Source organism: Schistocerca gregaria, chromosome 8 (genome assembly GCF_023897955.1).
Source record: "Schistocerca gregaria isolate iqSchGreg1 chromosome 8, iqSchGreg1.2, whole genome shotgun sequence".
NCBI classification, from domain to species: domain Eukaryota; kingdom Metazoa; phylum Arthropoda; class Insecta; order Orthoptera; family Acrididae; genus Schistocerca; species Schistocerca gregaria.
Genome location: NC_064927.1, coordinates 253,521,594 through 253,547,710, shown reverse-complemented (window position 1 = coordinate 253,547,710; position 26,117 = coordinate 253,521,594). Strand labels below are relative to the sequence as shown.

General features: G+C 45.1%; 1 protein-coding gene across 11 annotated transcripts in view; it reads right to left on the bottom strand.

Moving 5' to 3' along the window:
• Positions 1-26,117, bottom strand: part of LOC126284608 (rabphilin-3A-like) — a 971,947-nt gene that overhangs the window by 191,418 nt on the left and 754,412 nt on the right. For all 11 annotated transcript variants that reach the window (XM_049983667.1, XM_049983659.1, XM_049983658.1 and 8 more), the window contains exon 7: positions 2,941-3,060. In XM_049983667.1, coding sequence (XP_049839624.1) covers positions 2,941-3,060 — 120 coding nt within the window. The remainder of the gene's footprint in view (positions 1-2,940; positions 3,061-26,117) is intronic.

The following is a 26,117-nucleotide window of genomic DNA, read 5'->3' as shown; positions in this document are numbered from 1 at the left end:
TGTGGATCTCGTGACCGAGGTCACCCCTAGCCTTACTGCATAACGTAAGACTGCTTTCAAGGAACACATGATGCGCGTGACCAAAGTTGTCCAGAACTATCTACAACTCAGATGGTGTGCTGAAATTCCATCGGGTGCTTTTTTTTTCAATTTCGAAGCCGATAATTACGACTCAGAATTCGAATATTCAGGGAATGTATCCTAATGCGGCACAATTCCGAGGAACATGCAAGGTGAGTCAGGAAGAAAGGTACGTGTTTTGACAGGGGATAGCATTAGTGATTCTGAACAAAAAACTTGATGTGGGCATATGCCCTATTCCGAATGTTTTTCGTGATAAAACACTTTTAACGTACATTTCTGTTTATTTTCTGTATTATTCATAGTCATTGTTTACAACGTACCACAGTAGTATATAGGAAGTTGCGACGAACATTTTGATACAGGACGCTTGTGGTCTACCAAGTCAGAAAACTACCTCAAATTGGCCTACAAAAAGTACTTAAGCTACAGCACATGTGCGTCACTCGAGGTTTCCAATATTTTCGAGATCTCTTCGCGCAAACTGTTAGTCCTAGACAAAAAATAAATTGGATCTTTTTTAATGAAAATTTAATTTACTTTAATTGTGTACTGAAACACGTGTTACATGGAGTATGTGGTTTCGAGTTATTAAAGAAAAACATACAAAAGTGATATTAAACGTGTTCTATCTCGGAAACCATTCGCAATAGATCACTGTCCATACGAAGTTTTTTGTTCAGAATCACGAATACTATCGCGTCTCAAAGCATGTACCTTTCCTCCTGACTCACCCTGTATAACTGAATAACAGTAGCTAGAGAAACTATTGGAGTATTTTTCTGGGCATCGGATGTATGAAAGTGAGGGTATGAACAAGTCAGGGTATGAAAAACTCAAGAACCAACAGTGAAAAAGAAGTATGAATGTGGAACGAAGAATGTCTGATTCCAAGTGAATGCAACTGTTGAGATTATGCAAGTGATTTATGAGCGTTGCAAATCTGATGTGTGAGCTATAAATGACGGAAGAATATGGTGTTTTACAGAATTACGGTGAGGAATGATTCATTACTTAATAACACTTTTGGATAGGCGCAGCTCATATGGCTTTATGTGTCTTTTCTATTTACTACAGAACCGTGCCCCTACATTTATATAGTAGGCGTTGCGATAAAATATGACTGAAAATCGGCGATTATGGTACATGCGTCATGCCAGCTTAGGAAAATCGGGAAAGGCAGAGATTGCAGCATCACTTGCCGTCTTCTTACGTCACACGGTAGAAAGGACTTCTTTGCTTATGTGTGGGCATTGAAAAAAATCGACAGTAAAAGTGAAAAAAATAAACGATTAGCTGTACATTACAAAAACAAAACACAGTGGAAAGACTTCCTTCTCTTTCGTACGAAAAAAGAATATATTTAGGAGCAAACGCACAGGCGAAATTAAGTGGAGAATTCATTAATTTACTGGGTTTTGCTGGAGCACAAGAGTTAAAAATTAAGTTGTAATTCAGTGGAGGCACGACACTCTGTAGATAGCTGTGGAACCAAAATTAAATTAATTAACGGCTAGTGGCATAACAGTTTTAGTTACAAGAAATTACAATAATTTATAAAATAAAACGGGCGTTCAATAAGTAGGGCAACACATTTTCTTTCTCCCGACCAGTTTCGTTTGAAAAAATGTGAATTTACTGTGGGACACCGTGGAATACTACTTCGACCGTATGGTTTCATCAAATTCCAATACGTTGCGGCGGTATATGTAGCGTTGAAAATGGCGTTCGTAACGTAGATACATTCCAAGCAGACAGCTCTTACTGCGTTTCTTTTGGAGGAAAACAAGAGCATCGCAGATATTCCTAGGCGACTGCAGAATGTCTACAGAAACCTGCCAGTGAACAAAAGCACGGTGAGTCGTTGGGCAAGGGGTCTGTTTTCATAGCAACAAGATCACGCGAAACTGTCCGATCTCCCCATGCCGGCCGCCCGAGCGCAGCTGTGACTCCTGCAACGCTGGAAGGTGGTGACACTCATCCGAGGTGACTGACGGATCACAATGAAACACCTCGCTGCTCAACTGGACGTCTTTGTTGGTAGCGTTGACACACTCGTCAGTAGGATGGGAGATTCAAAATATTGTGGCTACTGGGTTCTTCCCCCCTAAGAGAATGGCACGGTTAGAGGCGCCATGGCACGGATTGCGCGGCTACTCCTGCCGGAGGTTGGAGTCCGCCCTGGGGCATGGGTGTGTGTGTTGTTCTTTGCACAAGTTAGTTTAATTAGTGCGTAAGTCTAGAGACCGATGACCTCATAAGTATGGTCCCTTAGGAATTCACACACATTTGAACATTTGAATACCATAAAGAGCAACGAAGAGCATATGTGCGCGTTATGAGGCGTTACGAAACAATGCGTGGATGGTGGGGAGGTTATTGTGCTGCAAGACGTTAACTCGGATGTCGATCACTAGAGTGCTACCATGAAACCATAAAGGCCCTCTCAGCAAGGATGCGTAAGGCTGTCGCTCTGAACGGAGTTATGTTCACATGAGTGGGGAATAATATAGCGTATTGGAATCGTGAATAAAACCAACTTCCTTTCAGAAAAAAGTGTTGCATTATTTATTACAACGCCTGTCTTATGAACTTATCGATTGTTATGTATATGCATGAATCTTATTCATGCGTTGTGAATACCATTTTGCCAAAGAATTTTAGTTGAGTAGCGGAAGAAAATTAGTAAGGAAATGAAATTAAGTAAAAGTAGAGAGATACAGTTATGTTGTATCATCACAGTAGAATAACTCATTTACAAGACGCTGCTTTGTAGTTTCCACTGCTGATGAATCACATGTTGATATTTATTCTGCACAAGAAATTTAAGATGCAAGAAGGATGCTACTTATTACGTACCTTGAAGAACCAGGCGCCCGACTTCTTCCACATTTCTCGTGTCTCAGAGCAAATCTTGCAGAGTGAAATGGGCTCCTTGTGAGCGGTGAACGTCTCGAAGCCACACTTCTGGCACACGGCCTGTATAACGACCACAGAGACAATCCAGTTAACAAGAGTAGAGATTCAAGAAGTCATTGGCTGTAAGTTTAAAACGAAAGTATTTGTAGTCAATAAAGTAAACACAATTTTTTGTCTCCATTAATAATGGCCACATTTACCTGTATCTTTATTTTGCTAGCTTCTATTCAGATGCCTTACAAATAAATGTCTTTAAAAGTTTTCCTTAATCAAACCTGCAGGATGCCTCGATGAGAATAATGTTTTAAACGCGGAATCTGTGCACCATGGGATGAAAATCAGTTCATTCATCAAAAGAGTTGTGTGGTGTCCAGTGATGTTCATAGTTTGCAGGGTGTAACTTTGCAGATGTTGAGGACATGTACTGGGAACAAGACGGTTTAGTTTAGCATAGGATCTCGTGTCCGTAAATACACCGTTTTCGCGCTACACACAAAATACAGCAACACAAGTTCAAATCTACCGCATTTTCGGCGCCACTGACTAGTAGAGATCAGAAATGGAGCGAGTACGAGTCTCATGCTGTGGGTTGCTCACTTCACCATCCAAGGGGGCGCTGTTACGTCAGTAGCAATGGGCTTCTATTGTTATCTCTGTAGTTCCCCATGTATCTCAACTCCGAGAACTGTAGCGCTGCGGTCGCTTGATACTCGTCTACCCGTTCTCTCTAGGGCTGTAATACTCGTCTACCCGTTCTTCCTCACTGTAGCATGCAGGGCTGTAATGCTGGCCGTGACTTATTGTTAGTACGGAGATGTATACACGACCTTGCTGCTGTAAAGAACGAGTACAACTGACATGGCGAAATGACCGGCTTGTAACGAAGCTGTGTTATGTAAGACTGTGGAGGGTGTAAGACGAAGTTACTGATGTAAAGTACACACTTACAAATGTGTTCCATTAGAGGAAGAGTGATTTCTGGAATACATTTCTCGCTGTAGTCCACACTTCAGACGAAAAGCTTAGAAATATCGACCAGTGTAAAAATAAATAAATAAATAAATAAATAAATGTCTGTACTCTCGTTTATTCCTCCTGCACCATGGGAAAACATATGTACTATGTGAAACGAAAACTTGCATAGGGCGACTTACTGTTATATTCCTGCAACAAAAAGCTACGTAGAAGGTTTCGTCGTCGTTCAAGGAATACGGTAAGTAAGTCTATAGATAATATAGAGCTGACTAGTACTGCTGCTGATAAGAAGAATAAAATATCTGTTAAATCTGTTGTTGCCCATACTATGCTTCATGGTACTGCAGTTTTTGTAGGGTGTAAATCTAATTTTAGTTCGGTTTTTAATGATACTTTTTCTCATGGTAATGATTAGTTTACTATAGGAATTGTTAGAGGACATAGCGGTGTTATTAATGATCCTAGTCTGCAGAATTTTTTCTGAGCGTGCTGTTACTGCTTTTCGAATTTGTCACGATATGGACTAATAGCTTATTTTATTTTAGTAATCAGTCGTCATTTAGACACTGCACTTTATCCTCTTGTCATGTCCTCTGCTGCTGTCGTTCCACACTGGGTAACTGTTTGGTGTACATGCCTACGTAATCGTTCGAAGTCCTCTGAATGGATATTAAAATAAATTCACAGAAGTCTTCGGAAAAATTTTATCCATATAAATATATTTATAAACAGAAGAATGTTCACTGTTAGCCGATCAGTTGCTGTATCAGCATGTAACTTTCTTCTATGACTTAGCCATGACTTTGTGACATTTCAACTTGCAACCGAGTACCGCTATAAAGCCGAACTCATGATTGCGCGAGATAAATGAAAAGTAATTTACAGTTGAATGGTGAAAATTTCTTTCAAAACAGTTGCACATGAAGAGGGAATGCGGCGAGGCCGCAGTTATAATTGCGAATTCGTGTACTCGTTCATCTTTCTGAGGGAGTCGAGTCCACGTGTACCCCACAACAGGCTCGGGTGACGAGTTTAGCGCGTCGGAGACTCACCCAGCAGAGTACATGGGCGACGAGTTTGGAGGTGACGTCACAGCACTCGCTGGCGACTTTAAAGCGAGTATACGGAGACCACTTCTGATCTCTATTGACTAGAGTGTTACGTACGTCATTTGCCGATCACCGGATGTCTCACGCTCACTACTACCTTTGGGAACAACATGACATCCGAGATTTACGAGACCCCCGTGGCATCCGAGGCACGAGTTATGGCGTCGGCGTGGATGGTGGAGAAGCGGGCTTGCTGATCGTGTGTACCGTGACATCGTACGGAGGTAGCATTATCTGTGTTGACGTCACTGTTCGTCACGACGACAAGCAACTGGAGTCGGAGAGCCAAGTGTGTTGTGGTATTTTGCGTGTAGCGGGGGTAACGTCACGCTTCTGAACCTGGGTTCCTATGCTAAACTTTACGGTATTGGTGTCCGTTACCAGTCCTCAACAAGCGGGGTGCACTCAGCCCTTGTGAGGCAAATTGTGGAGGTACTTGACTGAGAAGTGGCGGCTCTGATCATGAAACCTGACAAGGTTGGGAGTGCGGCTTACTGACCACATGCCCCTCCATATCCGCACCCAGTGGCGCCAATGACTGAGGATGACACGGCGGCCGGCCAGTACCGTTTGGTCTTCCGAGGCCTGTTCGGACGGAGTTTAGTTTAGTGTATAGGATCACCGAACAAATTATTAGCCACGCTCATAAAAGAGTATACCGTTCGCTTTGGAGCGCTGTACATGCTGTAGAACTGGTGACAGGCGGTTGTGTGAAACTTCACCGCTGAGGGAAGTCAGGGAACCCAAGTGGTGTATATGTGCCTGTCGTTTGTATGGAATCAGCACAGTGAGATGGACCGATGAGGAGACATGTCAAGATTGCTCAAATGATCTGTCACTTTTGAACATCGCCATTACCACACCGTGAATGAAGTTGACCGATTTTTTTGGTTTATCAATACGGACGATTCCGTTGAAGGCACACTGAGCCATTTGAGACATCGTGTCTGGAGGGTATATTTCAAGCAAGAGGTGGCTCTATAAAGTTTTGAGGCTGTTTTTGGTAACCTTTACAAGGACGTAGTCATTTTAGTTACTGTGAACATCAACCAGGGTGTTTATTTCAACATTCTAGGTGACTTAATGATGCCCTTTCTTCTTCACGATGAGTTTGCTGGAGACCTTCCCGTTCTCCAGAATGACAAAATCTGTGTTTACGGGCCTGAACGCTTAAATCAGTGATTTGAAAAACACTCGGTCCCCCCATTGAACTTCCACCGGCCCGCTAAATCAGCCGATCTTAATCCCATAGAAGACGTCTGAAGCTCTTTTTAACAGTGAATGAAACGAAGCAATCATCATCCCCGCAATTTGGTAGTTCTGTGGGGTTAATTATGAGCGGGTAGCTTCAGTGGACGTGGCATACCTAAAGAGACTAGTGGACTCTGATAATCGCCGAACTGAGACCATAATCAAAGCTAGAAGCAATGTTAGCGTAATGTCTCCTGGGATGAGCAGTTGTTTGCCTAGCGTGCTTTTACTGCCACATGTCTCGCTACGAATATAGTTCGTAGACGTGTTGTGCATTTCTGTGGCTCAGACAAAGTTGGCGGTCCCCTATAATGTACCTGATCTTGAATCTAGTGATGTGATTTTGCTAATGAACATAAGTTTCATAGGTTTTGGACTAGACGGTAAGGATATAATATTGTTCAAGGGATTATACACGTGATCAAAGAAGACTATAACATTTGGGGATAAGTAAAGAACTGACAAGAGCACTGTAGTAAGTTTCAGACAAGGGTGTTGTTTGCACCGATGCCTTTCAGTATTTATTCTGGTAAAGAGACAATTACATTATTAAAAGGTTGGGCAAGTGATGGTAGGCCCTGCGCTCTGAAGGTTTCGTGGAAACTTAATTATATATACAGGATGATCAGAAACAGGCTGAAAAGCATGTAAGGACCTGCAGGGCAGGATGCGCTCAGAAATAATTATTACGAAAATAAGATGATATGTTGTGCTGTTTACGATTTCATTAGCATTGAAGTTAGCCAGTCAGGTCGTTGAGGGCACACATTCAAGCAGCCTGCCAGAAACGTTGTTTCCAAACGTGTTCGCTTGTTTTTCTAAAACCTAACAAGAGCGCGATACAAAAACTGGACCTGGGACAATAGTAAAGATCGAACCTGAGCCAACAGGTGAACAGATTATTGCGCTGTCATGTACGCTATAACAGCAACTGACACTAATTATATTGACAGGTTGCTTGAATTTTCGAGCGCGACTTTATTTGATAACTTGAATTCTGGTTAAATCGGAAACAGCGCAACGTATCGAATTTTTTTCTTAACAATTATTTCTCAGCACAACTTGCTCAGCAACACTGATGCAAGCTTTTCAGACTGTTTCTGCCCACATATATAGATAGCTTATCCAACCTGCAAATCGACACTCTCAACGATTTTGCTTGTTGTAGATATCGATACCAGTAAGACATTGGTCACAGGAATTCGAAAACTTTCGAGAATGTTTTGATTTAAGGTTTTAATTTCCTTTTTTGCATAATTTCGCATTTGATATAGTAATTATATAACCAACATCATTTTATGTAATTTTGCCTCAGCTGTTGTAATTATATGATTAAAAATTAACAATTTTCTGATTGTTTACTTTACTTGCAATATAAAACTTGCTTCCCTCCAAATTTCGTGATTCTAGATCATGTTCTGATGAGTCAGTTTGCTGCGATTAAAAATATGTGAGATGAATGTCCCTATCTTTTGACAGGATTTATTTGGAAGTTTAAATTTTTTACATCGCCAAGGGACCGAAGGCTTTTGTATGTGATATAAATTCCAAAGTGATACGTCTAACTGTTCTTGAGAAAAAGGGGCCTTAACAGCGGACAGACATACAGATAGACGGAAAACAAAGTGATCCTATAAGGATTCATTTTTACTGATTAAGATACGGAACCATAAAAAAACAAGTGTAAAAATAGAAAGGAAACGGGTGAAACCGGTAAAGTATGCAGGTGACGAAGCGGTGTCGACAGAATCAGAAGATGTTCATAACAAGAGTAATAACATTCAGCAAACACGAAAGTTCCATCAAGTATCATTAAAACGACAGCCCCTGGAACAAGTTAAATTTTTTTAGAAAGTTAAGGACTTTGGTGAGGAAAAACAGAAGCCTTATAGAATTAAAAAAATTGGATATTTATCAGTAAAATAGCTTCACAAAGGCAAAGGGTTTGTTGACAACAAAAAAAATTTCAGTAGAACGAAGAAAGAGATTCACAAACAGTCTTATGCAGGATGTGGTATTATAGAGCAGTGAATCAAGAACAGCCAAATTAAAGAAGAAAAATACGCTATGAGATCAACAGCACACAGCACCAGTTGCGTTCAATCCTCGCTGTATGACGGTTTGAAGTCCGCGGGAGACACTTTCAAGAAGGTGTCCGAATGTCTGTGGAGGATTGGCATCCCACTATTCCTCAGGAGCGGAACCGAAGAAGATACAGATGTTGAACGCTGGGGTGTAGAGCTAAGTCGGTGTTTTAACTCATCCCTTTGGGTTCAGGTTGGGACTTGGGGCATGCCAGTCCATTTCAGTAATGCGATTGTCCACAAACCATTGTCTCACGGACGCTGCTTCATGACCAGGTGCACTGTCATGCCGATACAATCAATTATCGTCTCCGAACAGTTCGTCAGCTGCATGCAGTACACGATGGTGTAAAATGTGTCCATATCCTTCCATATCTAGCGTCCTTTTAGCCGCAATGAGGAAACCAGACCCTAACCAAGGAAAACACCCCCACACCATAACACCACCTCCTCTGTACTTTACTGTTGGTACTACAGATGAGGGCGCTCGCCCGACTAGCCATGCGGCCTAGCGCCCTGCTTCCCGAGCGGGAAAGCGTGCCAGCCCCTGGCAACAATCGGCCCGGCGGATTAATGTCGAGGTCCGGTGTGCCGGCCAGCCTGTAGATGGTTTTTAAGGCGGTTTTCCACCTGTACAGCTGCACAAACACCATCTCCACGTACGCGTATATCGTAATTACTCTACCACACAAACATTTGCGGTTACACACGTCCCTGGGGGGGGGGGGGGGGGGGAGGGGGAGGGGGGAGAGGTTCTATTGAGGGCCGAACCACACAATTGGGGTGGTGGTGGGGTGGGTGGACTGCTGTCGCCTGTTGTGGGGTTGTGAACCACTTGAACCACTGAGGACTACGGCGGGACGAAGCCTCTCCGTCGTTTCTAGCTCCCCGGTTCAATACACACAGTACACCTACAAATGATGGCAGAAAAAGTTCTCCGAGGATTCGTAAAATTCAAACAGATCGGTGATTCTTCACTCCAAATCACTCCATCAGTCATCTAGTCATCCATCGTTCAATGGCGCCGCTCTTTGTACCACTTCAAATTACGGAAACTTGCGGCCTGTGATGAGCTGCCCGATCTTTTTACCCTGTTCGTTTTAACTCCATGCGTACAGTCATTGTGCTAGCTGGACTGCTGGTGTTACTTTGGAACTCACGAGTGATTCCTTCCGCTGATTACATGCGGTTTTTACAACCACCCGCGGCTATACTCGGGGATTCCTGTGCGTCATACCTTGAAGTTCAAATATTCAAATGTGTGTGAATTCCTAAGGGGCCAAACTGCTGAGGTCAGCTGTTCCCAGACTTACACGCTACTTAAACTAAATTACGCTAAGGACAACACACAGAGCCATGCCGGAGGGAGGACTCGAACCTCCGGCGGGAAGGGGCCGTACAATCCGTGACATGGCACTTCAAACCACGCGGCTAGCTCGCGCGGCCCTTGAAGTCTTCTAGGTCTCGGTTTAGCAGTTGTTCTTCCTTCACTTTCACACTTCAAAATCATATCAACAACAATCGATGTGAGAGCCTTTAGAAGTGGTGAAATATCGCTGATAGGTCTGTTTCTCAGGTGATATCCCATGACTAGTCCACGTTCGAGACATTGAGATCTGCTCTACACACTTTACTACTACTGCTTCTCTGCTGACAACACAACACTTCCCACCTCCTTACACACAGACGTGTCCACTTCTCGTGACACCTACTGGTCCACTGTACGCAGGGCTGTCCACAAAATTTTGATCACATAGCCCAACTAGACATTTTCTGAAATATGGTTGTTGATAAAAGTGCTTAAAGAAGACTAATAGAAAAGCGAAGGAAGAAATGCTTAATTAAATAGACGAAGAAAGGTCACTACACATGATAAGAACAAATAAAACTTCTTGTTGGGATCTTATATTACCCGCAACGGAGAGTTGTCGATCGAAAGATTATAGCGAGGAGAGGGAGGAAGAGAAAGGCACAAAATGACAGATGTAGCAAAACGTGGAGGACAGATTAAGAAAGGGAGATACGGCAGAAGAAAATGAAGAGTGTCAAGTCGACATATCTCTATGACGGGAGTACCACACATGATAAATAGTAATAATAATAATAATAATAAAATAATAATAATAATAATAATAATAATAATAATAATAATAATAATAATAAATTCTGTGTGTGGAGTTTTTTCATGAAAACATAGGTATAAAGTCACAACAAGCGCCGGCCACGGTGGTCTCACGGTTCTAGGCACGCAGTCCGGAACCGTGCGACTGCTACGGTCGCAGGTTCGAATCCTGCCTCGGGCATGGATGTGTGTGGTGTCCTTAGGTTAGTTAGGTTTAAGTAGTTCTAAGTTCTAGGGGACTGATGACCGAAGCTGTTAAGTCCCATAGTGCTCAGAGCCATTGAACCATTTTTTTTCACAACAAGCGTCGTATTAATATGCAGAGTTGGTACTGTATAATCTATATTGCTAAACGATTGACCCGGTGCAAAATCACCCAATACCAGTTGCAGGTTGCCTATTTAATGGATTCAAGGGCCAACTAAAATTAGATTTTCGGTACTTCATATGACTGCTGACCAAATTTAAAAATTATAATGCTGCCATGATCTATTCATGAAGAGCTATAACTTTATGTTAAAGACACAGACAAGTATCACAGTTAGAAACTATCTACATATCTTCAGACTCTGTAGGTCACGGCACGCAAATACTCTGATTATATCAAATGGTTCAAATGGCTCTAAGCACTATGGGACTTAACATCTGAGGTCATCAGTCCCCTAGAACTTAGAACTACTTAAACCTAACTAACCTAAGGGCATCACACACATCCATGCCCGAGGCAGGATTCCAATCTGCGACCCTAGCAGCAGCGTGGTTCCTGATTGTAGCGCCTAGAACCGCTCGGCCACAGCTGATTGTATCAGTCCACTATTTGAGAATGAGAGCATTTAGCGACTTCCACCAAACTTCACACGTAATTTCAATCATTTACGAAACTTTTTCTCTCTGAAACCTTTAATAAACAATTAAAGGCGAAAGGTTTATCATTTACAACAGTTTCGTTGTTCATGCATAAAAACATCATCAGGCACGATGTTTCAATTATTACTTCTTTACTACTCATTCTTTTAGAAATATATTTTGCACACACTATCCAGATGCATCACTGGATGCGCCTGCAAAATTATGTCGTTGTACTACAGTTAAGAGATATGACGTCGGTAACACTGAGGTGCGGGTTAAATTAGCCTTTGCTTGAAACGTATAAATAATACTGATTATGTTCATACAGTGTTTGGTAATGGCGAACGGCTATGCCCTACTGGTAACACCTGTTCCCGTCAGATCGCCGAAGTTAAGCGCTGTCGGGCTGGGCTAGCACTTCGATCGATGACCATCCCGTCTGCCGAGAGCTGTTGGCAAGCGGGGTGCACTCAGCCCTTGTGAGGCAAACTGAGGGGCTACAGTACTTAACTGAGAAGTAGCGGCTCCGGTCTCGTAAACTGCCATACGGACGGGTGAGTGGTGTGCGGACCACATGCGACTCCTTATCCGAATCCAGTGACGCCTGTGGGCTCAGGATGATACGGCGGCCGGACTGTACCGTTGGGCCTTCATGGTCTGTTCGGGTGGAGTTTAGTTTCATTGTTTGATAATGAGAGCACGTAGCGTCTCACTTACATTCCTAACATCGAATATTGATCTCACTAACTCATTTTTGAAGTACAGTGAAGTTTCAATCTCTTTTCTACATGGGAATTCTATTGTTTAGAGAATCGGGGGTTTATTGGTGGTTAGAGAATAGATGAACCACAAGTTTGGACTGTCACTGGTCGCTGTATCCCTACGGGCCAGCTGCGTAATAACCATTTTTTCGTTTCAATTTCGACGCTGCCGTAGATCTCACATTCCCTAAGCTGGTGCTGGTGGTTAGTGTTTAACGTCCCGTCGATTAGAGACGGAGCGGAAGATCGGGTTAGGGAAGGATTGGGAAGGAAATCGGCCGTGCCCTTTCAAAGGAACCATCCCGGCATTTGCCTGAAACGATTTAGGGAAATAACGGAAAACATAAATCAGGATGGCTGGAGACGGGATTGAACCGTCGTCCTCCCGAATGCGAGTCCAGTGATTCCCTAAGCTTTGGACTTTTCTGTCATTTGGAATTACGTTCTCCGCGAGCTTTCCTCTGACTTGCGTTTCCTATAATTGCGTGCACATTTTCGAGCTTTTCGCTTATATTCTGACACCCGAATTAATGCCACAGCTAAACGCGTTTCCACGCTACACCGACTGATAACTTTACATGAAGCTACTTCGTAAAAATCACACGCACACGTGACAGGTAAAACAAATACTGAACGATAAACAAACACAGACATGTGAAGGACTTATTGGTCTCTTAGGTATTGGCGATTCAAATCTAACGGAATTTTGTCGCACAAGAAAGTTCAACCGACGAGCGATTAGACGTTATTACGTCAATAATAATAGTAATAAATAAGAAGAAGAAGAAAAAGAAGAAGAGGATTTACCAAACTGATGAATTCAGTCAACACATTTCTCTAATTTGTAATGTTATTGAGGATGGCAACTGTCTGAGGAGAAGAACAGATCCCTGTCACGATATGAAACAGACAGTCACAAGATATTGTCCAGCTGCAGGCGGTACGCCCTTATTTCTCCTGACTTAACTAACAGTTCACCTAACTTGTAGATCCACAAGTATAAAATCAAGCATAGTGGCGTGGTGGTTAATGCACTTCTCTGGTACTCAAGAGGACTGTGGTTCAGTTATCTGGCCGATAGATTCTCCGTCAGACTATTGAACACAGTATTAATAAGATTTTCTGAATTACAACACTTTGAAATTTCAATATAATATTTGTTCTTAGGTACATAACCATGCTGTAACATGAAACTTTTTTTTCACACATCAAGAGTAACTGTTGAAAGCTCATAAAAACACGTCAACGCACAAAACGTGAATGATATCATTTAAAGGTGGAATAATAAAACAAATTTAACTCGTATTACACGGCTAGATGGGACGAAAGTCTGAAAAGAGTTCCGAAGTACAATATTCATCCCTGATATAAACTCAACTTGTCTACAGAACTCATCGCTTGACACTGAGGTCTATTTATATGTAGTTTATTTGAAATGGCATTGCTGCGAGCCCACGGTAATAACGTAGATTCCCAATGCTTCAACTCCTGTGAGTATACTTATCTTGTGATCGTTGCTTGTCCAGGATTGCGGATTCACAACTTTATATTTTTAGTGGTGTAATTTTTCACATTTCAGGTGACAAAAACTCCGAATAAAGTTTGTTACACAAAGACGACGAAAAAAGGGCTGTAATTCGGTATGGTATTGTTTGATAGAGATGATGAATCTCCTCATGAGAGATATAATGCGAAATTTTGTCCATTTGGCGCGTTAGATCGTCAAAATCCTGAGACGAGCTGCTTGGAGGGTGATGCCCATAATGCTCCAGACGTTCTCAATTGGGAGAGAATCCGGTATGAAAAGCATGAAGACAAGCAGTAGGAAATCTCGCCGTGTCCGGACGGGCATTATCTTGTTGAAATGTTAGCACAGGATGGCTTAGCATGAAGGGCAAGCAAACCGGGCGAAGAATATCGTCGACGTGCTGCTGTGCCGTAAGGATGCCACGGATGACAACCAAAGCGGTACTAATAGAAACGAAATGTTACCCCGAACTGTCATTCCTGGTTGTCTGGCACTGCGGCGGGCAACATTCAGGTTGATATCCCATGACAATCTGGATCGTCTCCAGACATGTCTACACCGGTCGCCAGGGCGCGGTTCGAAGCATCACTCATGTTGGGAGACGCCATCACAGTAGGGAACTTGAAGCTAATGCGAAGGGAAATCAGAGATCGCACGGAAAAGACATAAGTGTTCGATTTCTCCGCTCGCTGTTCGAGAGTGGAATAATAGAGAATTATTGTGTAGGTGGTCTCATGAACACACTGCCAGGCACTTAAGTGTGATTTCCAGATTCTTCATGTAGATGTAGATGTCTTTGTATATGTAAATATTACTCAGATATTTGTAGGTTCGTCGATCTTTTACCCACTCCTTTTTAGAAAAGTGCATCGTCGCTGATTATGACGTCACGATTTGCACAAATTTCATGTCAGGCACGGGGTGGGGTTAGGGATGAGAGAGGGGAGAGTGAGGAGAAGTTGAGAAACGGATTGGCCGTTTCGTTTTATGGCAGTGAGTTATTGGGAGAGCCAAACATGTGCGCTGACTTCGAAGATTAAAAAGGGATTGAGATACTGAATTGCTTTTTCTTTTTTATGACACTAAAATGGAAAGCTATGATTGCCAGAGACAAATATGTATAACAAAATTGGCTTAGAGGCTCTACAACTGGAGTACTTTCATTAAAGTGGTGTGGCTTACGAAAGGGGAGGGGAAGGAAAGGGTTGTGACTTATGAATAGGGGTCATGATTGGGAAGAGGTTGAAGGAGGGAGAAGGAAGGGAGAAGGAAGGGAGGATGGGGGTGTAGGGGGTCAGAGAGGAGGAGATGAGGCATAGAAAACTGGCCAGGGGAGGAACGTTTGGACGGGAGAGGGAAATGATGGTAAATGTGAAGGAATTTCGGGGGAATAGGGAGTAGAAAGGGAATATCAAGGTGAAATGTCAAATCTGGTCAATGTATTCCTACTGACGTCCTCAGTTTATCTACTGGAATCTATCATCAGAGTATACTGAATCAGTAACACGTAGGTGAAATTCAGATATCCGCAGGCAAATTTCGGAAGCAAATTATCAGACATAATATCACTGCTGCTGTTATACGAAATTTAACACCGTATGTGCAATATTCAGTGTTTGACAGAACGGGAATACATTTTACGAATTCTGTTACCATAGATGATCGAATGTCTATTTTGCCGTTAACTGAACACCACATCCATGACTGTATTGGTGGTAATATCAATGTTCATTTTATTCAGATATACCATTGATTTCATTCTCTCCTGACGAACGATACAGTATTGAGTTTCCAGTTTGCACCACTAAGCACAATGTAAATCACGCTTTCCGAACCGCGTGGGATCTACGTTTCACTGCGTGGTGCATGCTTTTTATTGTGAGCTCTAACAATTCATATTAAGTTTCGAGATATTCTGCTACACTCAGCGTTTGCAACGGTGGATAGCTGTTAGTTCTGCTTGACAGTAATTGGAAGGATGGTAAAATCTGGAACGTGATTGCCTTAGTCTTCTCAATGAAAACAAGAGTAAGTCACACTGGTCACTTGGCCAGTTTCAGTGTATACACTGTCCAACTAGCTAGCTGTCAGAAAATCATATTTCAATTTGTGTTTATTATTTGTAAATGGTGATTTCCCATTGTCAAAAGTGTGGCGCTAATATGAGTTAATGGTGACGGGTCGTTTTAGAGTCGCGAGCAATGTTGACCATGATGGTCATATAATAATTCAAATATCGATGTATGTATGTATGTATTACACCGGGGACCTAGAATCGACGGAGAGGCTTCGACCCGCCGTAGCTCTTAGTGGTTCACAGCCCCACTATAGGCCAAATGTCGATGTGCGTGACATCTGTTACCGCTTGAATAAGTGAAATAAAATTTTACTAAACGTTACCTTCAAATATTCTTGCACAGGATAGAGAAGCATGGAGAGCTGCATAAAACCAGTCTCAGGACTGAAGACAACAACAACAACAACAACCTTCAAATATTATGTCAAAGTAAAATTATACTTTTAAAATGTGATAGGAGAGGATGGAGGAATTTTATTCAGAGGGGAATATGACGCTACAGTGCATCATCCCATTTTTGAAACAAATAAGTTTCTGAAGCGTGATATACTCTACTGGTTGGCGATACAAATCACTCAGGAGGGTCAGAAACACATCAGTTGGCGTTGAGGTATTGCTGCGAAATATATATAGTTTTCTCATCGTTTACTGTAATTTTTCTATACTGTTTTTTGAGGCATAAGACCAACAGCGTAATTTATTATTATGCATGTATAATAGGAATACTCTTCATATGTTTCTACATCCAGAGATAAATTATTTAATGGAATGCATTTGATACTTTTTGTAACGTGCTAGAGGAATATGACGCAAAGGGTTGAATGTATCGAAGAATCTGACAGTATTATATGTTTATTTTTTATTACAATTCTACGGCTGCGAATATGGTAATAAATGTAGACACAAACAGAGAAAAACAAGACTTTGCAATTTTGACGGGTACACAATTCAATTAGGTGTTGAAAATAAAGAAATTTGAAAGTTGAAAGAAAATACAAAGATCGGAAAGCAACGAAGAAGAAAGCGGATCCTGCTAAGTCAAAACGTGCAAATTATCGGTACCCATGAGACAGCATTTTCTACCTAATGTGTTCCAAATCGTCGCGCATAGAAACGAGATTCCTCTGGGGCAAATGCCTCGGGTTCTATTGGTGATAGAAATGTAGGATTAAGTATTTTGGATACTCTTTGGGCTATGGACCATTTGTATACCCAACAGAAGGGTGTGTCACTATCCTAGGGTCAAATTATGAGTATTATACACTGCCTCCTGCTTAGACAAACTGAGAAAATCGCTTGGTTCTTTTTGCATTAGATGTGGTATACAGTGCGCCTTAACTGGCTTCATGGAGGTTCCCTTTAGTTCATTTCCGGTTCCGTAGAAAAACCCAGAAAGTTTCTTTTTACAATTTTTTTTTACCAAAATCAAGGCTCTGATATCAAGACGGCTATGCACAGAAAATAACTAAAATTTTTACGAAATATTCCCAAGATAACAATCTCGAAAAATACTGAAAATATTCTTGATATCTTCATCCGTTACCCTACTTCTAAACGCAAAATACGCATGTAAGGTCCGGTATGAGTGGAAATCTAAATAGGAAATAACAGCAGCAAATTGCTCAAATTTTAACGGTGTATAATCAATGCATTTATCTAGACGTACCATCTTCCCGATTTCAAGAATCTTTATCAGTTATCGGGAAACAACCCAAAAATATGGCTTTTGGGTACCAAATTCGAGCCACAGATTCCAAGACGGCTATGCGCAGCAAATGGATGTAAATTTTACGATGTACCCCTAAGATCACGATCTAACAACCTTGAAAATTTCTCAATATCGTTTCCCATTTCCGAGGTACAGATGCACAAAATTAAACCACTTGTACACAATAAATAGGCACGTAAAATCCGGTGTAAGGCGAAATGTAGTTTATTAAGTGAGGCAACACGGGAAGATTTGCTGCAAGTGTTTCTGTTATCATCAGAAGGGCTCTAAGAACACCATGTTGTAGTACTGAAGCACATGCAAAATTTTTATGCACAAAAAATCCATTCTGAGCCGTAAAAATAATATTGCTTTAGTTCAGTTATACATATGTAAGTTATCAAAATTTTCTTTTCATATGAATGACGTGCCCTGCTGTGATAGGAAAAAGAAGGCAACCAGAGGAAAAATGCTCCTATGAAGCATAAAAAATACGGATATGCTCCTGTTTAAAAGTTTCTTACTGAAAAGTGGGGAACTAGTTTTTTCACCTTTAAAAATTTTACAAAATTTTAGGCATTCGAACAATTTCGCGCTTTTTAATGCTAAGAGAGAAGACAGTGGCAGCAGGAAAGATGCGAACTGTAGTAAATACTGGAAGTCAGTAGACAGCGGTTATGGTGTAGAAAGCGTGAAGGAGACAATGGCAGTGTGAGAGAAAGAGAGGGACACAATGGAATGTAGTTGACAATGACAGATCTGTGGTAGGATGTGGGTGATGGAGACAGTGCCAGTGGGAGAGGAATGAAGAGAGAACAAAGCGGAAGTGGGCGAGGGCCAGTGATAATAAGAGCCAGAGTATATGGCAATAACAGAGAGACAGTGGCAGTGAGATGAGATATCAGCAGAGGGAATTAATGAATGCGATAGTAGCAGTAAGAGGGAGTAAGTGCCAATGAGAGGAGACAGTAATAGTAGAACAGAATGAAGGAGACGGTGGTTGTGGAGTAGGAGACAGTGACAGACACAAAAAGTCTGTCTGAATGAGTGAGTGAGAATGGGTAGTGGGAGTGGATTAATGGGTGTGGGCGAGTTGCTGTCACTGGAGCCTGTGAGAGTCAGAGGTGGGTTGCATGTTATAAACGACGCGAATATGTTCACAAGCCAAAACTTTTGGGAAAATTTCTAAAGATGCTGAGGAAGGTAGAATGAGGTGGCAGGTACCTCACCTTTCAGATTGTCTTTTAAACAAGATGTAAGTGCACAATACCCTTTACATACGATTTTTGCATTGATTATGCGCAGAGAACACAGAGTGCAATTGTAATTTGCGGAGGGACCGAGCGTGGAGGCAGTAGCGTTCAGGCAGAGCTGACAATCGCTCACTGGAAGCAGTACCATACAGGCAGAGCAGATAGTCGGTCATACGTAGGGTTGTTGTGTAATGGCACACAGTTTGTTGAAGTGTTCTTTAATTGTGTCTGTTAATATCGATGCTACTGTGTTTGACGAAATAAATGTAGTATAGTAAAATTCGCGAACTGCCATATTCAATAGTATATCGCCCAGCAACAGTTACAATAATGAGTAAAGTTAGCACTAAGAAAGCTGAAAAAATGTTTCAAATGGCTCTGAGCACTATGTGACTTTACATCTGAGGTCATCATAACTAATTAGATCTAACTAACCTACCGACATCACACACAGCCATGCCCGAGGCAGGATTTGAACCTGCGACCGCAGCGGTGGCGCGGTTCCAGACTGAAGCACCTAGAACCGCTCGACCACCCCGGCCGGCGGAAAGCTGAATTTCCTGTATAAATCAGTTAAATGCAGGCCACTCGTTGAGCAAAAATGAGTGTATTCGGTTCACAGAGCGTGTCCGGAGATCGATTTAATGGAACTTCGGGTACGATGGAGAAGACATCACAGCAATTAGTGAGGCCGCACCAATTCAGTACAGCATCTCTTCGGGTGGAATCCGATTCAACGTTGTATAGGATTGACTGGGAAGGGAACAGGAACGATATTAATAACATTTACTTACGTGGTAGGATTTTTGAATTACGCGTAAGCGGAAAGTTATAAGAAACAGTGACTGTTGATAACATTATTAACATGGCTGGCACAAAGCAAAACTGTAGTGTTATAAATGAAGAAGAAAATTTTAATGATTTAGTACACGGAGAACAGAGTAATGTGTGAGAGATTACCACAGCAAAACTAACAGAAGATAGCGCGGTATTGGTAGGTTTGATCTGGCCAAGCCCCTTTCAACACCATTAGCTACTCAACAAACGGGAACCAATACTGTAACGACTTCTTTACTCAGTTATTAAGGCAAATAGAATTAATCATGGATGACAAAGGCAAAGTATCTCAAATGCAATTAGAATTTATGGGACTAAAGATAAAAAAAATGTTGGAAGAAAACAAATAAATTCAGGGAAAATCGAGACTAAATTGAACACATTTACACGTATTTTCAACAATCTGCGAAGCGAGCCTACTAAGATGTTCGATGAAAAACACAATCAACTTCGAAACGTAAAGCCAAAACATGAAGAAAAAGAAATGTAAATCGAAGTATTTCGGACTCAAGTAGAAGAAAAATGTAGGCAAGCAATCGAATGGTTAATAAGCTTACGAGAAAATACGGCGCAAAATTATGAATTCATTAAAAATCAAGAAAAAGTGCCAGAAGGACAAAGAAACGATGAATATAATGGCTAATGGCGTATGGACACAGTAGAATGAACTGTTTAATGAAGGAGTCGAAATCCATAACATAATTACTGGCAGTGATGAAAAGTCAGTCGCATTTATAAAAGAGAATTTGTGTGGAGAAATTAATGCTCTGTGATGCGAAGTAGCTCACGTCTTTCTCCAATTTCTCTCCCTTTCCACGAAAAAGGTGTAATTATCTTCACGCACGCTGCCTTCCCGTGAGAGACGAGCTTCCTGTAACGCAGACACATCAATACGAAGACGCAGCGATTCCCTACCAATTAAGGCTGTTTTTCTGGCTACAGGGGCAGCATTAATAGGAGCGTAGTTTCCGGATAACGTAGTTCTGCCATCCCAGGTGCTAACTGTTGGTTATTGAATTGTTGGTTTTGTTCGTATGAGCTACTTTAATGTTGTATTTCCAGGTCCCCCAGTAACCCACCTTGTATCAAGCACTGTGATGTGCTTGTTGCACCATACGCCCATAGAAGTGCAAGGTGGGGGACGGCCTAGCATCTTACTGACTGGGGGCTGCCCAGCTTGAGGCAGGCGATAACCAGTCAGTTCACCGCAAAGGACTATCCCACCGATGAGAGTCACCCCAGGTTCCATCACACACATCCCTCAGCGCAAGGCTTAAAACCGGTAACTGCGATTCCCCGTGTTGTTATCTGCACTTTTTTAAGAGCATCGGAGTGTCCTATCCATAGTCACTACAAACCACGAACTTTTCAAGCATTCTTGGCCTTCTCTCAACCCAAACAACTGCTCCATAGAGGTGACGGGTAACAACATGTAGAGTTGAGTAGATTGGAGGAGCTTCCGATTTATTCAGGTCCAAGCCTACTGTCGCCTCCAGTATTCTGGATCCGTTGTCTCTTCCCCCAAGCATATGCGACGTATCGAAGCCCTCCTCCTTCGCCACAGCTGCCGTTGGGAGCTTCATCACAACCTTGGGATATGGTCCTGCATCAAACCTCGCCGATTCGGGTGAGAGAGATAGGAAACAAACCCGCTCTCGGGCCTCGAAACCTAACACCACCAGGATCGAAAAAACAAGAATTGGCCAAGGGAGGCCGACAGGAAAGTAAGCAGGAGGGGTCTGACACAAGTAAGTGCAAGTAACGTCACACTCAGCTCGAAGCCCTGTGGATGCCATCTGTGAACTTGTAGATGAAGTCCCCTGCGGAGAAATTGGAGAAAGACGTGAGCATGGAGCTGGCTTTGCAGCGCGAAACATTCTTAGCAGCTGCGAACAACCAAAAATCTGTTCCTGAATGATTACAAATTTTGGGGTTAAGGACAACATCAGGCCCTGTCACATTAATCTCAGCATAAGCTCCAACTATGAAAGCGCAATCTGAAGTCAAAGACAAGTTTTACGAAGATCTACAGAAGTGCTTGGACAATGTTCGTGGATCAGATAAACTCAGTTTACTGGGAGACTTCAGTGACAGTATTGGACATACACGGAACAACTGGCTTGACTGCATTGGCCCACACGACACTGCAAATACACTGAAGCGCCAAAGAAACTGGTATAGTCATGCTTACTCAAATATAGATAAATGTAAACAGGAAGAATACGGCGCTGCGGTTCGGAACGCCTATATAAGACAACAAATGTCTGGCGCAGTTGTTAGATCGGTTACTGATGCGAATGGCAGGTTGTCAAGATTTAAATGAGTTTGAACGTGGTGTTATAGTCTGTGCACGAGCGATAGGACACAGCATCTCTGTGGTAGCGATGAAGTGGGGATTTTCTCGAATGCCCATTTCACGAGTATACCGTGAATATCAGGAATTCGGTAAAACATCACATCTCTGACATTGCTGCGGAAGATCCTGCAAGAACGGAACCAACGACGACTCAAGAGAATCGTTCAACGTGACGGAACTGCAGCCCTTCCGCAAAATGCTGCAGTTTTCAATGCTGGGCCATCAGCAGGTGTCAGCGTGTGAACCATTCAACGAAAAATCATCGGTATGGGCTTTCGGAACCAAAGACCCACTCGTGTACCCTTGATGACTGCACGACGCGAAACTTTACGCCTCGCCTGGGCCTGTCAACACCGACATAGGACTGTTGATGACGGGAAACATGTTGCCTGGTCGGGCGAGTCTTATTTCAAAATGTATCGAGCGGATGGACATGTATCGGTATGGAGTCAACCTCATAAATCCATGGACCCTGCATGTCAGCAGGGGACTGTTTGGCTGCTGCTGCTGAGATGCCGAACCGAGCAGACCGCTGTGAAGATGTGAAGGGTGTGGCGGATCGTCGTCCGGCAGAGCTTGCTCTGTCGGCGACCCCATCCGGCCCCCCAACGGCAACAACCCGGCAGATGGACATGGACCACGAGTCGGACAGCTCTACGGACCGGAGCAGTCGTTATGCGACCTCAGCCACGGCTGAGGCAGCGAGTGGTTCGGCGGACGGCTTGTCGCCGGGGCCTGCCCCGTCGGCGGCCGCTAACCGCCGGCCACCTACGACTGTCCGGCCCAGCAGGAACGGAGATACGCAGAGGAGCCGACGGGCACTTTCGGCGGATGGGGGCTTGCCCCTGCACGCCTACGCCCGCGTACTTGACGTTGGCGGCCCGTCGGCGTCGTCCTGCGCTACCAAGGAAAACAGCAGCGCGGCCACAGTGCTGGCCGTTCAGCAAACGAGGGCCGAAACGGATGCTTCGGCAACTGTTCCGGAGCAAACCAAGTCACTGGCGCCAGTGGCTTCAATGGATGCAGCGCATACGCCGGAGGCAGAAAGGCAGCTTGCCTTCCTGATGGGACTCATCCCAGGCACAAAACCGGCAGCTGAAACCATGGAGGTGGAAAAGCACTCGCGCAAGCGGCCTGCCGACGCGAGTGCTGCCACCACCTGCAAGAGGTCTGCCACTAGCTCGAACAGCAGCGCACCCACGCTCCGCACACAGCGGAAAGCATCGAGGAAGGGTAACAAGACCCTTCCCCCGGCCGCTGACGATGAGGGCTTCACACAGCCCTCCCGCAAGCACACAGCCAGAGCTGTCGTGCTCGCCCAACAGTCGGCCATCAACACCGGCAACTGGTACTCCGGCCTCTCAAATGACGCTGAAGAGCCCATGGAGAGCCAACAGCAGAGGAAGTCGCCCCCACCGCCCCCTGTGGTCATCAAGTGGACCGGCGGCTTCAAAGAGTTCCGAGAGAAAATCAAAGCGGTTGTTAAAGGGAACGTGACGTTTCGAGTCGCAGGGCGCGACTTACATCGCGTTATCACCAAAACAGCTGAAGACTACCGTGGGGTCATGGACCTCACCGAAAAGGAGGGGCTTCACAGCTTCACCTACTCCTCGGAGCCGGTGAAGACGCTGAAGGTCGTCTTTCGCAAGCTCCCGTTCAGCATGGACCCAGGGTACCTGCGGGAGCTGCTTGAAGATCTGGGCTTTCCCATCCGCGCCACAGCGCGCATGAAGTCGCCCAGGGACCACTCCGACATGCCGCTGTTTATGGCGGTTCTCGATGACACCATCGAGAACCGCAAAATCTTCCAGCTGACGCACGTGGCCGATGTCGGCGTCACCGTGGAGAAGCTACGCAGGAGACGAGGCCCGCCGCAGTGCTTCAACTGCCAGGCCCTCGACCACGTAGCGAAGTACTGTAAGATGCCTCCTCGCTGCGTCAAATGCGCGGGGGACCACGCCACTAAAGATTGTAAGATTCCGAGAAAGGACGCGCCCACTTGCTGCCATTGCGGCGAGAAACACGTGGCGTGCTACCGCGGCTGCACTGCCTTCCGGCGTGCCACCGCAAAACAACGAGGACAACCGGCGCACTCCGCGCGGGTGCAGTCCGGGAGAAGTTACGCAAACGCTGCCACTGACAAGGCACCCGCCAAGTCAACTGAGCAGCGTCCTGCCGACGCCGCCGTCGAACGGGGGCGTGGCAACCAGTCCGAGCCTGCTCCAGAGGCGGTAGTCGCTCACGGGCGCGGACCGCCGAGAGAGCAGCCTGCAACAGCGAGGGGCGGCCGCCGGCGCGGTCGGCGGAGGGAGCGTCCTGCCCGCGAGACGCCAGCTCCACAGCCTGCTGTTCGAGACCAGGCAGCGGCACCACCCCCAGGCACTGACAGGACTTCTGCAGCGAGTGTCGCGGAAGAAGTCAGGGCCATGAGGGAGGACTTCAAGCTGTTCCTGACACAACTTCCGCAGATGATTGCGTCTGCAGTGCAGTCGGCCGTTCAGGCCATCACCACACCAGCTGTCCCCACACCCAAACATGGATAGGCACATCCAGGGCCTAACCGTTTGTGTGTGGAATGCGAACAGCATCAGAACCCAAGCGGGAGAATTCCGCCAGTTCCTGCGTGATGAGCACGTGGACGTTTGCCTCGTCACCGAGACCTGGCTGAAGCCAGGCGTGGACGTGAGGGCTGCAAATTTCCGCTGCTACCGCACGGACCGGGCAACCCATGGAGGCGGAACAGCGGTGTACGTCAAAACGTCGTTGCGCCATCACCAGGTTCTACTCCCAGAGACGCCGACTCTGGAAACCACGGGCGTCGTCGTCTGCACTTCCGCAGGCCACGTCACGTTCGTGGCAGCGTACCGACAACCGTCGGGACACCTGCAATCCAGGGACATCGAGACGCTGCTGTCGATGCGCGGGCACCTCTTCATCGGCGGCGATCTCAATGCTAAACACCCGGAGTGGAACTCCAGGGTCACCACCATCAGCGGCAGACGACTACTCCGGGTCGCAAACCTCCACGACGCCATAGTGCTGGGTCCCTTCGACCCCACGCACTACCCGAAGCGTGGCCGTCCCGATGTTCTAGACATCGCGATCGTGAAAGGGGCAGCTCACAACGCGATCGCGACCACGCGCTGTGCCCTGTCCTCAGATCACCTGCCAGTGATCTTTGACATGGACACAGACGGGATGGCCCCACCAGAGCACCGCAGCGCCCGCCTCAACACCAATTGGGCGCACTTCCAACAGCACCTAGCAGAGACGGTCACCGCCACACCCGATCCGGACGTGGAGGGGGTGGACGCCGCGCTAGCTGCGTTCACCCACTACACACTCGCGGCGGCAGATGCGGCGGCGCCACAGCGACCAAGGAAGCCGATGGATAAATCCAAGCAGCTTCCGCCGGATATCTTGATGTCCATCCGTGAGAAGAACCGGGTCTTCCGTGAGTGGCAGATCACGAGAAGCCCCGCCACCAAACGCCTGCTAAATCGCCTGCGCCGCGAGATATCGGCGGCCGTCAGCCACCACCGAAATCGGGACTGGGCTGGCAAAATAGCCACGCTCAGAATCGATGACGGAAGCGCCTGGGCCGTAACTAAGAGCTTCCTGAGGAAGGGCCAACGCATCCCGCCGCTGCAAGTTGGCAGAGACGTCGTCGCGGAACCAGATGCCAAGGCGAGCGTCCTTGCGGACGCCTTCGCGGAAAACTTTACACCGGTGGACGACGTCGTCGATGACGACATGATCCGCGAGGTGGACGAGCGCCTCCCACTGTACCTTACCCAGCAGGAAGAGGACGACATCCTCACAGAGACAACAGAAGAAGAGGTCCAACATCACCTCAACTTCCTGCAGCCCAGGAAGGCAGGGGGATGTGACAAGATGGGTAACGCACTGCTGAAGAAGCTGCCGCCGGAAGCAGTGCGTGTCGTCACAGCGATATTCAACGCCATCCTTCGCACTGGCGTCTACCCTGCTGCGTGGAAACACGCAGAGGTGGTCGCCATCCCGAAGGCTGGCAAAGATCCTAGGCTGGCGCAAAGCTATCGCCCAATAAGCCTCCTGCCTTCCCTCTCGAAAACCTTCGAGAGGATTTACTCGATCCGACTGCAGCGCCACGTCAGTGAAGAAGGCCTGCTTCCTGACGAGCAGTTCGGATTCCGCCGCGGTCATGCTACGCAGCATCAGCTACTAC